The following is a 16,016-nucleotide window of genomic DNA, read 5'->3' as shown; positions in this document are numbered from 1 at the left end:
GAGCCGCTACATCACAGCGCCAGAGACCCGGATTCGATCCTGACCTTGGATGCTGTCTGCAGAGTTTGCACATTCCCCCTGTGATTGCGTGGGTTTCCTCCGGGTGCTGCGGTTTTCTTCCGCATCTCAAAGACGTGCGGGTTTGTAGGTTAATTAGCTTCTGTAAATGGCCCTTTGTGCGCAGAGATTGGCTGCGAAAGTGCGATTACGTAGAACTCACGTGAACAGGTGATCGATGGTCGGCATGGACTCGGTCGGCCGTAGGGCCTGTTTCCATGCTGTATCTTTCAATCAGTCAATCAATCAAACTCAAAACCAATAGGTGATGGCAGCTGTATCCCACAATGAAACATAACTACTGCCAATGAAGGAAAGAGGCAAAATGATACAACATTTTTCAACGATATATGGTTAGATGGAAAATTAGATTGTGAGTTATGGAAAGAGATGGCAAGTGAAGGGAAAGGAAAAAAATTGGCTGATGAAGTATAATGTGCAGAATTGTGAGGTTATACATTTGAAACGAAAAACAGGAGCAGAATTTTATTGAGATGGAGAATGACTACAGTATGTTGCTGCACAGAGGAATCTGAGTGTCCGTAAAGTACAAATTAGTGCCCCGGATCTCAGTGTTCCCCACTGGCCACACTTGCTAATGTGGAAATGATCAAAGAAAATATTTAGTAAGGAATATAGATTTTAGACAAGAATGGTCCCGACCCGAAACGTTACCTATTCCTCTTCTCCTGGGATGCTGCCTGACTCGCTGAGTTACTCCAGCATTTTGTGTCTACCTTCGCTGTAAGCTAGCATCTGCAGTTCCTTCCTACACGGGATGGAAACCTAGTTCAGCTTTTCAAGGTTAATACTGCAGTCATTTGCGTTGTTGATGTGGCTGTGGTCAGAGGAGTCCAGCACAGTTTGCGACACGTTTGCACGTGAAGATCGGTCTTCGGGTGGATCGCTGTCACTTTCATTTTTATCCAGCCCCAACTTCGACCTAAATGCCTTGCAGGATAAGAAGTAGATCACCGGATCCAAGCACGAATTAAGCGTTGCCAGAACAATGGTGGGCTCCTTGAAGTTGAGCAGCATCATCCTCCAGTAACAATTGGAGATTACATTTATCTGACTCAATATGTAAGGAATCCTGACTATGTGATAGGGGACAAAGCAAATTAGGAACACGACAAGCAGAACTAGAATGTTGTTTTTTGCCTTGACTTGCTTCTTGCTTGAACTCGAAGACGGGGACTTCTCCAGTCGCTTCAGGGTTTGAAAGTAGAAGAAGCAGAGAGCTATTAACACAAAGAGAAACAAGATTGTACCACTAGTGTGAAGGGTTATATGCCAGTATACTCCAAAACCACCTCTAAATTCCAGGCAAGCTGTTTTCAAATTGGTCTTTACCTCCTTTTCCCCCTTCAGGAATACATAAGACATTCCAAGGGCAAAGAGTGTGCACCAGGTTCCTACAGAGAGAATTTTGGCAGATCGGAGTCTTTGGATAGAGTACGTATTGAGTGGTTTCACAATCTTGAGGTATCTGTTGCCAGCTATGTACCCGAGGAAGAGAATACTCGAGTACATATTCAAATAGAAGATTGAAGCTATGAAACTACAGTAGAATTTCCTGAATGCGACAGAGAACGTGACGTTCAGCTCTATGATCCTTATCGGCAGAGACAGAACGAGCAATAAATCGGCCACCACCAGGTTTTTCAAATAAACGATGACGCTATTGCTGCTGGGAATATGACAGAAGTATACGGTGAAAGCCAGGCAGTTGAGAATGGCTCCAGCTATACAAATGGTGGAGTATGCAATAAGCATAAATGATGGATAAACTGTGTAGGGTAATAGGCAAGTGTTGTTGTGGGAGGTATTTGTCCATGTTGCACTCTCATTGCTTGCTGTAGAGTCGGCCATCAACACATCTAAATATTAAGACAGAATGATAGGTTAGTTTTAAGATATCTGCTCCATCCAAATGGCGGCACAGTTGGTAGAGCCGCTGCCTCACAGCACCAGAGACCCTGGTTCGATCCCGACCTTGGGTGCTGTCTATGTGCGGAGTTTGCTCGTTCTCCCTGTGACCGCATGGATTTTCTACTGGCGCTCGGTTTCCTCGCACATCCCAAAGACGTGCGGGTTTGTAGGTTAATTGGCCCTCTGTAAATTGCCCCAAATGTGTGGAGGGTGCATGAGAAAGTGGGATAACATAGAACTTGTGTGAACAGGTGATCTATAGTCGGTGGGCCAAAGGTCTTGTTTACATGCTGTATCTCTAAACTATATCTGCAAGCTGTCTAAGTTATTGGAACTGGCCTAATTCTGAAACAGGACCTTCGGCCCACTAAGTCCATGCGGCCAACTGTTCGTACTAGTTCTATGTTATCCCACTTTCACATCCACTCCCTACACACTAGAGGAAATTTACAGAGGGCCCTTTAGCCTCCAAACCCGCACATCTTTGCCAACGTACAAACCCCAGACACAGCCAGCACCCGTAGTCAGGATCCAACCTGGGTCTCCGCTGCTGGTGTGCAGCAACTATAGGGTGATTTCACGAAAGGTCACTGGATCATAAATCCTCACCCACGTGGACGCAAAATTTAACTGGGGTATGAACGTCACTTCCGGTACATGTTATTGATGCTGGAAACGCGTACTTTCACACCCGTTAAAAACTGCGAAAACGGTCCGAAAATTCATTTCAAAACGCATTTATGGTTTACGATTATTTAAATGGTAAATGTAGCTTCAGAAGCATTTTCTTTTTGCATGTTAAAACCCACCTGAGAACCATGGAAGATTTTGCAATTTTAATGATGGATTTTTCACTTTTAAAACTTTTTATATAACAAATGAATAAAGATAAAACATCATGCCTTACTTTTGATGAAATGCAGTGAGCAAACGCGATAATTCTCGATATTTTCTATCTTTATATCTCCACGGCCAATGTTTGCTAACCACTTCCGCTGTTCTTGCCCCTTCAGCTCCGTCTTGTCTTTACCTTTGTTTTTCTTTATCTTCTGGACTCTAAAGTAAGATAACTGTGCCTCACAGTCACCCTGACTGGCACAGTTATTTACAGCTCAAAAACGGACCGTTTTCGCGGTTTTTAAAGGGTGTGAAAGTACGCGTTTCTAGCATCAATAACATGTACCGGAAGTGACGTTTGTACCCCAGTTTAATTTTGCGTCCACGTGGGTGAGGATCTATGATCCAGTGACCTTTCGTGAAATCACCCTGTACCATCTATACCACCTGTAAAGTGCCTCATAGCCATATTGGAATCTTATGGTACGATTGAACTGGACGTTTAGATAGTAAAGTTCATGGTCCTTGAGAAACAAAATGGTTTTGCGGGTGTGGAATGATGGAACTTGGAGAAGCTTGGTTGTGGTGTTCACACTGTTTCATATCTTAAGAGAGGTAGAGAGTTGTAGATTTCAGGTGTCACGCTTTAACTCATAAATGTTTTTGATTATTGTTTCCCTCTTTACGAACACTAAGGGGTAATTCACAATAGAAATGGCATAGAACAATACTGCACAGGAACAGGCCCTTCGGCCCATTGTGTCTGTGCCAACTAAACTAATCCTGTCTGCCGGCATCTGGTCTATATCCGTTCATTCACTGCCTGGGCATGTGCCTATCTAAACAGCTCTTAAATGCTGTTGCTTCTGTTTCTACCACTTCCTCCAGCAGCACATTCCAGGCATCTAGCACTCTCTATATGTAAAATAAATTGCATCATAAATCTTCTTGGAATTTTTGCCCTCTTACCTTAGAAACTTTACCCTTTAGTATTTAATGATTCCACCAGGGGTAAAAGAGTCTGGCTATCTACCTTATCTATGCCTCTCATAATTTTATACACATCTATCAAGTTGTCCCTCAGCCTTCTATGCTCCAGAGAAGAAAATCCAAGTTTATCCAACCTGTCCATATCGCTAATATTCTCTCTTCCAAGTTATCTTGCACTAAACGTTATTCCCTTTATCCTGTCTCTATACACTGTGGGTGACTTGATTGTAAACATGTATAGTCTTTCTACTGACTGTTCAGCAAGCTACTAGAAAAGCTCTTCACTGTACCTCAGTTCAAGTGACAGTAAACTAAACTAAGTGAACCTTGTCAAAGCCTCCACACCCTTCCTGAAACGCGGTGACCAGAACTAGACACAATACTCTGAATGAGGCTTAAACAAAGTTTTATACAGCTGTAACAAGACTTGGTGATTTTTATACCAACACCTGAACGATGAAGATATACATGCTAAATGCCACTTTTACCACTCTATCTACTTGTGTTGCTAATTTCAGAGGGCTATTGGTTTGCAAGATCCCTTTGTACATTGTCCTTCTGTGTCCCGTCATTTACTTTGTGCATTTAACCGTTCACAGTGCAGCTACTACTTATCTGCATTAAACTCCATCTGCCATTTCCATGCACACATTTTTAACTGATCGACATCCCGCAGAATCCTTTGACAACCTTCCTCACTATTCATAACTCCACCAGATTTGGGGCATCTGCAAACATACGAAGCAGCCCACCTACATATTAGTTTAGTTTAGAGATACAGGGTGGAAACAGGCCCTTCAGCCCAACGAACCTGTGCTAACCAACGATTACCCATACACTAGTTCTATGTTATCCAAGTTTTGCATCCTACACACTAGGGGCAATTTTACAGAAGCCAATTAACCTACAAACCTGCACGTCTTTGGGATGTGGAAGGAAACCCGTGCAGCTGGAGAAAATCCACGCGGTCACGGGGAGAACGTACAAATTCCGTACACGCAACACTCACAGTCAGGATAGACCCCACGTCTCTGGCACTGTGAGGCAGTAACTCATCAACTAAACCGCTCTATCAACAGCTGGAGATCGGTCTTGAACTACTATCTACCTCATTGTAGACCCTCGTAAAATTGCAGACCCTGTGTAAAAAGAACATTGCTCCCTACATCTCCTTTAAGCTTTTCCCCTCTCATCCCGAGTCGCACCCCGGACATTTCCTCTTCTCCATTTTTCCATCAAGCAAGAGGTGCAGAAGTGTGAAAATACTCACATCCAGATTCAGGGACAGTTTCTTCCCAGCTGTGATCAGGGCAACCGAAGCATCTCACGAACAACTAGAGAGCGGAGCTAAGATACTGTCCACCCCATTTGGTGACCGTTGGACCTTCTTTGATTGGTCTTTACTGGACTTTATCTTGCACTAAACGTTATTCACATTATTCCCTTTATCGTGTATCTGTACACTGCGGTTGGCTCGATTGTAATCACGTATCGTCTAACCGCTGACTGGTTAACATGCAACAAAAGCTTTTCAATAAACTAAACTAAACTAAACTAAACTAATCACCCACCTGAATGAGAAGTTTTGTTGTGGTTGCGATGGTCCACCAGTGGGTCGGACGGAGTCCCGTGGAGTGAGAAGCAGCAATGCTGAACTGAATACATTCGTGCAGGGCAAGGGCTTTTAAAGTTCTCATGATGATGATGATGATGATTGTCAATTCAGCAGTTTGTCAAACCAGAATTAAGTAGAAAGGAAGTAAATGGTGCAATGAAGCAATTTAGTTCAGCTGGCCTTGAGTTCATTACAACATTGGGAGTTAAAACACACACACAAAAGAAAATGGACCAATTTGGAAAACTTAATGTGATTTCTGTTGATTTTTTAGATCACTTCTATGTTTTAAACATTGTGGCGTAATGAAGATATAGTTGTTTGGATATATTGCAATGTGTTGAATAAGTTAGGTCTTTATTCTCTGGAGCGCAGAAGGTTAAGGGGGGACTTGATAGAGGTCTTTAAAATGATGAGAGGGATAGACAGAGTTGATGTGATCAAGCTTTTCCCTTTGAGAATAGGGAAGATTCAAACAAGAGGACATGACTTCAGAATTAAGGGACAGAAGTTTAGGGGTAACATGAGGGGGAACTTCTTTACTCAGAGAGTGGTAGCGGTGTGGAATGAGCTTCCAGTGGAAGTGGTGGCGGCAGGTTCGTTGGTATCATTTAAAAATAAATTGGATAGGCATTTGGATGAGAAGGGAATGGAGGGTTATGGTATGAGTGCAGGCAGGTGGGACTAAGGGAAAAAAGTTGTTCGGCACGGACTTGTAGGGCCGAGATGGCCTGTTTCCGTGCTGTAATTGTTATATGGTTATATGGTAATTATAGAAACAAGGAACTGAGAATGTGGGTTTACAAAAAGCTTGGGTAGCCCACAACACAACAGTATTAACATTGAATTCTCCAACTATATGTAACTCCCCCCCAACAGCCCCTTACCTCTCTTCCCCTGTGCCCCACCTGGACACACACCTATTTCTCCCCTCGCCTCCTCCTCTGGCATTCCTTCCTCTGGCTTCACAATTTGCAACTCTTCATTCCTTCTGTCTCACACTTTCTGTTTTAATCTTTGGCCTTTGTTCTAACCACCTGCCTATCAGAACACCCCCTCACCTATGTCCACCTATGACCTGCCACGCTTTGTCCTGTCTCTTCACTCTCCCAGTTTCTCCAGCCCCCCAATTAGTCAGAAGAAGGGTCTCGACCCGAAACATCACTTATCCATGTTCTCTAGAGATGCTGCCTGATCCGCAGAGTAACTCCAGCACTTTGTGTCCATTTTTTTGGAATGTGTAAGTCCCCAGACAAGTTTCATTTAATTTTCTGTGATATAAGTAAGTAAGTAAGTAAGTTTATTTGCCAAGTATTCACATACAAGGAATTTGCCTTGGTGCTCTGCCCACAAGTAACAATATGAAATACAGTGACAGTTACAAATTACTCAGAAAACACTAAACATTTATAATAATAAAACATTAATGATAAAACACCATTGATCAAGTATGTGAACCAACAAAATACCAGATCAAAGGGAGGCTACAGATTTTTGGCTGTTGAGTAGAGCAACTACTCGTGGATAAAAACTGTTTTTATGTCTGGCTGTGGCAGCTTTGACAGACTGGAGGCGCCTTCCAGAGGGAAGTGATTCAAAGAGTTTGTGGCCAGGGTGAGAGGGGTCAGAGATGATCTTGCCCGCTCGCTTCCTGGCCCTTGCAGTGTACAGTTCATCAATGGAGGGAAGGTTGCAGCCAATAACCTTCTCTGCTGATTCGCTGCAGCCTCCAGGTGTCGTGCTTGGTGGCTGAGCCAAACTAGACCATGATGGAGAAGGTGAGAACAGACTCTACGATGGCCGTGTAGAATTGGACCATCATTGTCTGTGGCAGATTGTGCTTCTTCCGCTGCCGTAGGAAGTACATCCTCTGTCGTGCCCTTTTGACTGTGGAGTCGATGGTAGCCCCCCACTTAAGGTCCTTGGAGATGATGATTCCCAGGAACTTAAAAGACTCCACAGATGTGACTGTGGTGTTGTTGATGGTGAGTGGGGTGAGGGGAGGGGGAACTCTCCTAAAGTCTACAATCAATTCCACTGTTTTAAGAGCATTGAGCTCGAGGTTGTTGCGATGGCACCAGGACACCAGATGTGAGACTTCCTGTGAATGAAGGTGGATAGGGCTGGGGTGGGGAGGGGGGGGGGGGGGGGGGGGGGGGGGGGGGGGGTAAGAAATAGGTGCAAGACCAAGCGGGACATGGAGGTGGGTTGGGGAGAAAAGGGAAGGATGAGTTACGATCATTTGGAATGGCAGGGATTGATCAGTGGTAATCAACATGGCTTTGTACGGGGAAATCCTGCATCATTAATTGATTGATATTTTTGAAGAGGTCACTAAAGAGGGTTGATGGTTGATGTGCTCTATATGGACTTCAACAAGGTATTTGACTAGGTTTTGCATTGTAGGCTGGGCCATAAGGTTAAGGAGACTGAGGGGAGATCTTATTGAGGTGTGTAAAATCATGAGGGGCATAGATCGGGTAAATCATGTATTTTTTTCCATGATCGGGGGAATCGAGATCTAGATGGTTTAAGGTGAAATGGGAAAGATTTAATGGAAACCTGAGGGGCAACTTTTTCACATAGAGGTTGGTGTGTTTATGGAACGAACTGTCAGAGGAAGTTGTTCAGACACGTACAATAACAAAACTCAAAAGACCTTTGGATATGGGATCAACATGTCCAATGAGTTTGGACGGGAACATGAATAGAATATGTTTAGAGGAATGTGGGCCAAATGCAGGCTAATGGGACTGGCATAGATGGGGCATCTTGCGCGACATGGTCGGGTTGGGCTGAATGGCCTGTTTCTGTGCTGTATGACTCCACGACTATTTCAATGTTGTGTCTGGTGCTGTTGGAGGTTGCTGCAGCATTTATCACTGGGACCTAACTAGTACTTGTGTGTCTCCCAGTGTTTGTACTCTGGAGCTTCCAAACGGCTTCTGCGCCACAAAACATGGTGACTGAAGGCAAAGAGAATCCACCAATCTTCATGCAAAGTCCCACAAACCATAAATAAATTAATCAAATGTAGACACAAGAAACTGTGATTAAGCTGTCAACATAAAAAAAACATGTGCCGTTGAAAGTCAAGAAAAGGTATAATTTCTTTTGGAGGTGAAGGAATGGTGAATTTGTAACGTTTGCTTCAGCTTTCATATAAGAACATGAAACTGGGAATAAACGGGTGCAATTACTTCATCTGCGGAAAATAATCTAATTGCAAAGTTTAATTTTCCAAGGCATGACATCATAAAACGGAAGTCTTCTGTGCTATATCAGGTTACGGTATTGTGATGTGTGTGTGTGGAGAAGAGTATTTAGATCAAAGTAAAATAAAAATATTGTGAATTGGAAGCTATTTTTCCTACAGCACATTTGTGTTCAGATTTGGTCACCCTGCAACAGGAAAGAACTGGTTAAGCTGGAAAGATTTTGAAAGCGTGCAGAGAAGATTTCCGAGGACGTTTCTTGGGCTTGTGGGCCTGAGCTACAGATTGGGCAGGCTCGGACTTTACTCCTTGGAGCACAGGAGGATGAGGATGATCACATAGCTGTGTATATGATCACGCGAGGAGTAGGTTGAGTAGATGCACCGAATCTTTTACCCAGATGGGGAATTAAGAATCAGGGGACAGAGGTTTAAGGTGAGAGGGGAACTTTTTAAGAGGAACCAGAGGGGCAACTTTTTCCACACAGAGGGTGGAACAAGCTGACAGATGAGATATTTGAAGCTGTTACTATAACAACATTTAAAAAATATTTGGACAGGTACATGGATAGGAAAGATTAAGAGGTATATGACAAATATAGGTAGGTGGGACTGGTGTAGATGGGGCATCTTGTTGGCATGGGCAAGAAGGGCCGAATGGCCTGTTTTCATGATGTATGACATTCTAGTGTTTGGAAGGTTGAGAGGAAACCTACCAGGAGTAATTGATATCATGAAAGCATTTGATGGAATAAATGGAGGAAATATTGTTTATTAATGATGAGAGAGTACAGGAAGGAAATCCGTGATCTAGTTGAGTGGTGCCAGAAGAACAACCTAGCTCTCAACTTTAACAAGACTAAGGAGCTGATTGTTAACTTCAGCTGAGGGACCAGGCACCTATCTTCATTGGCGGGCCAGTATCAGAAAAGTCACAGCTTCTAGGTCCGCAGAATTCGCATCTCCGAATCTCTGTCCTGGGCCCTGCTGTTACAATGACAACTCTCCACTGCCTCTACATCCATCCTTGAGGAGACTTGGCATGTTGCCAAATCTCTATTGGACTTTTGCAGGTCTGATTGTGACACGATAGCGCAGCTGTAGAGTTGCTGCCTTACTGAGCCAGAGACTTTGGTTTGATCCTGACTATTGGTGTCATAGAGTGATGCTGTGTGGAAAAATGCCCTTTGGCCAAACTTGCCCACCTGCCTGCGCTTAGTCCATATCCCTCCAAACCTGCCCAATCCATGTATCTGTCTAACTGTTTCTTAAATGTTGGGATAGCCCCAACCTCAAGTACCTCCTCTGGCAGCTTGTTCCAGACAACCCCCACCCTTTGTGTGAAAAAGTTACCCCTCAGATTCCTATTAAATTTTTTCCGGTTCCCTTTCATCTGGTCCTCGATTAAGGACGTCTACAAAGCATCTACGTTCTCGGGATTTTTCTGGGTTTTCTCTGGGTGCTCCGGTTTCCTCCCACACTCTAAAGACTTACAGGTTTGCAGGCTAATTGGCTTTGGTAAAATTGTAAATTGTCCCTAGTGTATGTAGGATAGTGTAAATGTGCAGGGATCGCTAGTCGACGTGGGCTTGGTGGGCTGAAGGGCCTGTTACCGCGCTGTATCTCTAAACTAAACTAAAGATATAGGATGGAGGGAATATTGATTGGTTCGATGTGTTCATGATTGGTTCGATGGTTAGATATGTAAATATGCAAAAATAATTTCACTGTGTTGCACATGTGACAAATGAGGCACCATTGAACCATCGTTTGTTCAAACACGAAGAATGAACGAGACTGCTGAAAGTGATAGACAACGCTTGCTCCATAATGGGAATTAACTTCCCAATGGTCATCGGGATCTACAGGAAGCCCAGCCTGGGATCGGGCACCGCTCCAGATGTCCGAGCACACGAACTGGACTGGACTGGACTTTGAAATGGTGCTAAAACCTGGATTATCTTGCACGCGGTCTATTTCTATACTCTTTGAACTAATTAGGGATTGTGCTTCAGTATGGAGATACATTACTGAACAATATGCAAAAAAAGAAGTTCACCGTATGTGTGTATGTGTGATAATAAAGCACCATCGATCATTCAGGGCGACACGAAACGTCAGCTCTCCATGCCCTACAGAGATGCTGCCTGACCTGCTGAGTGAATCTCTGTGTGTCTTGTGTGGGGGGGTGGGGGGGGAAGAAGAGCTCCGAATGCCGTCCCGCGGCCTACTTCTACCGCGGGCGTGGAGGGGACACCATCAGGAGCAGGGTCCCTCGCCGGGGGAATCCCTGGAGGGGAGCTTCGACCGCCGGCCCTGCCGTATCCAGTGCTTCTGGCTGTGGCGCAGCGGGGACTTTAAATCTTCGACCGCCGGCCTGCGGCCTACGCCAACCTGAAGCCGCGGTCTCCTGTAGGGAAGCACCGATTCAGGTCTTACCTGGACTTTTACCTTGTCTACTCATCTGGTCGCCCGCAGCGGCGGCTGCGGAGGGTTGAGGTCCCGACCACGGGGGAAAATGGAGTAGGACTGATCAAATTTTGTGCCTTCCACCACAGTGATGAATGCTGTGGTGGATGTTTGTGTTACATTTTTATTGTGTTTTTGTGTGTTCTTTTCATTGTACCGCTGCTGGCAAATTCTTTTCACTTGCACTTTATGTGCAATGTGACGAATAAAACTGATTAATTGATTGATTGACTCCAGCACTTTGTGCCCAACAATCTAATAGTGTTGGTTGAGGGATCAATAGTCCCGAGTGCCTTGATCCCTGTCCATCTTCCAAATGGTATTGTGAGACGGTGGATGTGGATGCTATTTACTTCCGCATCCACAAGATGGCATCTTTCACTCTGTCGGAGTTAATCTGTAACACCAGATTGGTGCCTCGATTTTTATCTTGTTTCTGGAATGGCTCAACTCAATGTTTTAAGTATGACAGTGTTGTCAACCGAATCATGATTGACACCAGGATAAGGATGAAATAGAAGGAATTAAAGGAAAAGTTGATCAGATATATGGGGCAGTGCAGAATATATGTGATCCTGGTTGCTAATCATTTTAACTCCCCTTCCCATTCCTACACTGGCCTTTCTGCTGTGGGCCACCTCCACTGCCAGAGTGAGGCCACACTCAAACTGGAGGATCAACACCTCATATTCTACTTGGGTAGCTCACAACCCAATGGTATGAATATTGAATTCTCCAATTTTAGGCAACTACTAAACCCTCCCCCTCTCCCTTCTCTCCCCCCTCTCCCCCCCTGCCCCCCGCCCCCCACAACCCTCCCACCTACCCTCTCGCCTGTACTCCACCTGCACTCACACCAATGTCTCCCCTCCCCTCCCGCCTACATTCCTTCTTCCAGCTTCACAATTCGCAACTCTTCATTCCATTTGTCTGGTTGACTTCATTCCAGTTCCCTTCCTCAAGAAAGAACATGGTAGCGTTGAAGCTAGTCCACAAGAGATCCAGCAGTCTAATTATTGAGAACATTGTCATATCCATTGAGGCTGAACAGGTTAAGTGTGTTTTAAGGAGTTTTGAAGAATGAGGGATAATCTTATTGAAACAAAGACCTTAATAGATCTTGCGTGGATAGATAGTGAGATGTTTTCCATGGAAGAACCTAAGGTTAGTCATTTAAAACCAAGGGAACACAGGGCTTGATGGGCTGAATGGTCTATTCATGCTCCAATTTGCTCCTGTTCTGATCTTCACTTATTTCCCCTTCCCCTTCCAGAAAAGGGAACTGGATCTGTGCACATTATTCTAGCTGACACCTCCCTGTACAGATCCACCACCGATTTTCCAGCAACTAGTGATCTCCCCCCACCCCCCTTTAATCCATACAACATCCCTCCACCTGGATGTCCCCTTGAAAATATGGCGCCTATGCTGGGTGAAGCGGCCGATCTCTATCTCATTGGGATTTCCGTGCCAATTGGAGGGTCAAATTTGCCCCCTGTGATATGGGCTCTGGGGCTTTGGCCCAGTCGGAGCCAGCAGATCCGTTCCCAGAGCCGACTTTGCGGGCCGGTATCTTGTCCCTCTAAATCCATGGTCCATCAAAATGGATAATCCAGAAAGGCTCTGGAACCAAGGATGCTGGAAAATCTGTAATGCACCTGTATAATTATAACAAAAGTTACCTGTTTCAGAACACCAACCTCATTTAAAGTAATATTTGTCTTTTATTTCCTCGTGTACTACAGGGTTTGTGGATCACAGTTACCTTGTAGTTCTAATCTGTTTTCTGTTGTCTTGTAATAATTGGTAGATCAGCTGTTCATTTCAGAAGTCATGGAATTATACAGCATGAAAGCAAGCTCTTCGGCCCAACTATTTCATGCTGGCCAAGGTGCCTTATCTGCTCTAGTCCCATTTCCTGAGTTTGACCCATATCGCACTAAACCCCTATACAATTCATGCATCATCTACATCTTTGGAAATGTAATATGTAACTGACAATAGAATAAAAGGGAAATCAAAATTTACAAATGCATATCAACATGTTACTCGATCTGTCAAATGTCAAATTATTAAGACAACAAGCAAATGGGCAAAAAAAAATTGGTAGTTTATTTAAGACAAAATTAATTACAGTGGAATGCCAGGGAAACCCTAACTTTATTTTACCAGTTATTGGGTTTAAAAAAAAACACATTACTAAGTTGTTTATGAGCATTAAATTAACATTTATCTCAAATTTGTGAGCAAGAGCTGAGATAGGTTTTCTGACTAGTGGCTTAAAACGTTCTATTTATTTTTATTTTTATAAATCTTGTTCACCTGATTGAAAGAAGACACAAAGGGCTGGAGTAGCTCATCGGGTTTGGCAGTGAAGTGTCCCGACCCAAAATGTCACCACCCTCTCTCACCTGATTGAAAGTTTGGTGAGGGGTTATGTTGTTTGATTTGACCTATGACTGGCCAATTTGTGTATAGTCTCCCGTGAATATATATTTAATTGTTCCAGAGCAAACATGCAGAGTGATAAAGCATGGAAAAGGCACACTGAATCTAAATAATCCCATTTACACAAATCCTTTTACACTGAATCTACAGATTTACATTTTACACTATATACTTTATTTATTGAATTTACTAAATCTATAAGATTTGATTTAAAATGTAATTTGACAAAATTCACAAAATTTTATTTCATTTTAATTTAAATTTACTAAATTTATAACATGTTATTAAAAATGTAAATGTACTAAAGTTATTTTAAAAAATGTATTCATAAAATGTATTTTATTTTTAATTTACACAATCCCATTTACACTGAATCTACAAGCTCCCATTTTATACGAATCCCATTTCATTCTCTCCACATTCCTTTCTACTCTCCAGGGATTCAAACTCTTACCTACACACCTAGGAAAATGCACCCATGCACCTCATAATTTTATATACCTCTATGTGATCATTCTTCAACCTCAAGGAAACCAGTCACAGCCTATGCAGTCTCTCCTTATAACTCAAACCTCTCCTTATAAATTCTTGGTTAGATCTTTTCTGCCCCCTTTGCAGAATTACATATAATATTCCAGGTGTGGTCTCACCAATGTCTTGTACACCATATAACCATATAACCATATAAGAATGATCTCCTTACCTTTTTTTTCTTTTTTTTCTTTATGTCTTATTCTCTTTTTTCTATTTTCTTTTCCCCAACTTTCTTCACTCATTCGTTTTTTTTCTTTTTCTTCACACACTATATATCTCACATCTTTCTATCCTTTACTATCTAATTTATTTTTCTTATTCTCATCTTTCTTTATTATATGGTGGCCGACTAGGAAAAGGGGAGATGCAGCGAGACCTGGGTGTCATGGTACACCAGTCATTGAAAGTGGGCATGCAGGTGCAGCAGGCAGTGAAGAAAGCGAATGGTATGTTAGCTTTCATAGCAAAAGGATTTGAGTATAGGAGCAGGGAGGTTCTACTGCAGTTGTACAGGGTCTTGGTGAGACCACACCTGGAGTATTGCGTACAGTTTTGGTCTCCAAATCTGAGGAAGGACATTATTGCCATAGAGGGAGTGCAGAGAAGGTTCACCAGACTGATTCCTGGGATGTCAGGACTGTCTTATGAAGAAAGACTGGATAGACTTGGTTTATACTCACTAGAATTTAGGAGATTGAGAGGGGATCTTATAGAAACTTACAAAATTCTTAAGGGGTTGGACAGGCTAGATGCAGGAAGATCGCTCCCGATGTTGGGGAAGTCCAGGACAAGGGGTCACAGCTTAAGGCTAAGGGGGAAATCCTTTAAAACCGAGATGAGAAGAACTTTTTTCACACAGAGAGTGGTGAATCTCTGGAACTCCCTGCCACAGAGGGTAGTCGAGGCCAGTTCGTTGGCTATATTTAAGAGGGAGTTAGATGTGGCCCTTGTGGCTAAGGGGATCAGAGGGTATGGAGAGAAGGCAGGTACGGGATACTGAGTTGGATGATCAGCCATGATCATATTGAATGGCGGTGCAGGCTCGAAGGGCCGAATGGCCTACTCCTGCACCTAATTTCTATGTTTCTATGTTTCTATAACAAAAAAAATAAGAAGCTGTACATAAAATGTATTATGAAAATATATATTAGGCACTTTGGTGCCATATGATTGTACTTACTTCTAATAAAATAAAATATAAAAAATAAATAAAAAAATAACCATATAACCATATAACAATTACAGCACGGAAACAGGCCAACTCGGCCCTTCTAGTCCGTGCCGAACACTTATTCTCCCCTAGTCCCATCTACCTGCACTCAGACTATAACCCTCCATTCCTTTCCCGTCCATATACCTATCCAATTTATTTTTAAATTATAAATTCGAACCTGCCTCCACCACTTCCACTGGAAGCTCATTCCACACAGCTACCACTCTCTGAGTAAAGAAGTTCCCCCTCATGTTACCCCTAAACGTCTGTCCCTTAATTCTCAAGTCATGTCCTCTAGTTTGAATCTTCCCTACTCTCAATGGGAAAAGCTTATCCACGTCAACTCTGTCTATCCCTCTCATCATTTTAAAGACCTCTATCAAGTCCCCCCTTAACCTTCTGCGCTCTAAAGAATAAAGACCTAACTTGTTGAAACTTCCTCTGTAATTTAGTTGCTGAAACCCAGGCAACATTCTAGTAAATCTCTTCTGTACTCTCTCTATTTTGTTGACATCCTTCCTATAATTAGGCGACCAAAATTGTACACCATACCCCAGAATTGGCCTCACCAATGCCTTGTACAATTTTAACATTACATCCCAACTTCTATACTCAATGCTCTGATTTATGAAGGCCAGCACACCAAAAGCTTTCTTTACCACCCTATCTACATGGATTCCACCTTCAGGGAACTGTGCACAGTTATT

The 16,016-nt window shown here is 43.2% G+C and overlaps 2 protein-coding genes across 3 annotated transcripts in view; one reads left to right on the top strand and one right to left on the bottom strand.

The window, feature by feature from the left end:
• The window catches only part of med12l (mediator complex subunit 12L), a 586,849-nt gene that overhangs the window by 135,904 nt on the left and 434,929 nt on the right, over positions 1-16,016 (top strand). The gene's annotated exons all lie outside the window — the stretch shown is intronic.
• Positions 81-5,514, bottom strand: LOC116979899 (P2Y purinoceptor 14-like). Its single transcript, XM_033031834.1, has 2 exons — positions 5,388-5,514; positions 81-1,937 (listed from the first exon to the last, which is right to left on the bottom strand). Exons 1-2 carry the CDS (start codon positions 5,479-5,481, stop codon positions 844-846), a joined length of 1,188 nt encoding a protein of 395 aa, XP_032887725.1. The 5' UTR covers positions 5,482-5,514; the 3' UTR covers positions 81-843.

This window comes from Amblyraja radiata, chromosome 13, assembly GCF_010909765.2.
Source record: "Amblyraja radiata isolate CabotCenter1 chromosome 13, sAmbRad1.1.pri, whole genome shotgun sequence".
NCBI lineage: Eukaryota > Metazoa > Chordata > Chondrichthyes > Rajiformes > Rajidae > Amblyraja > Amblyraja radiata.
Note: the sequence above shows the minus strand (reverse complement) of the source record. Positions and strands in the feature narration are given on the sequence as shown.

Coding starts and splice junctions, on each gene's coding strand:
- LOC116979899 (XM_033031834.1), bottom strand. CDS start 5,481: ATGTATTCAGTTCAGCATTGCTGCTTCTCACTCCACGGGACTCCGTCC. Junction 1,938..5,387: donor CAACAAAACTTCTCATTCAG/GTGGGTGATTAG, acceptor CTTAATATTTAG/ATGTGTTGATGGCCGACTCT.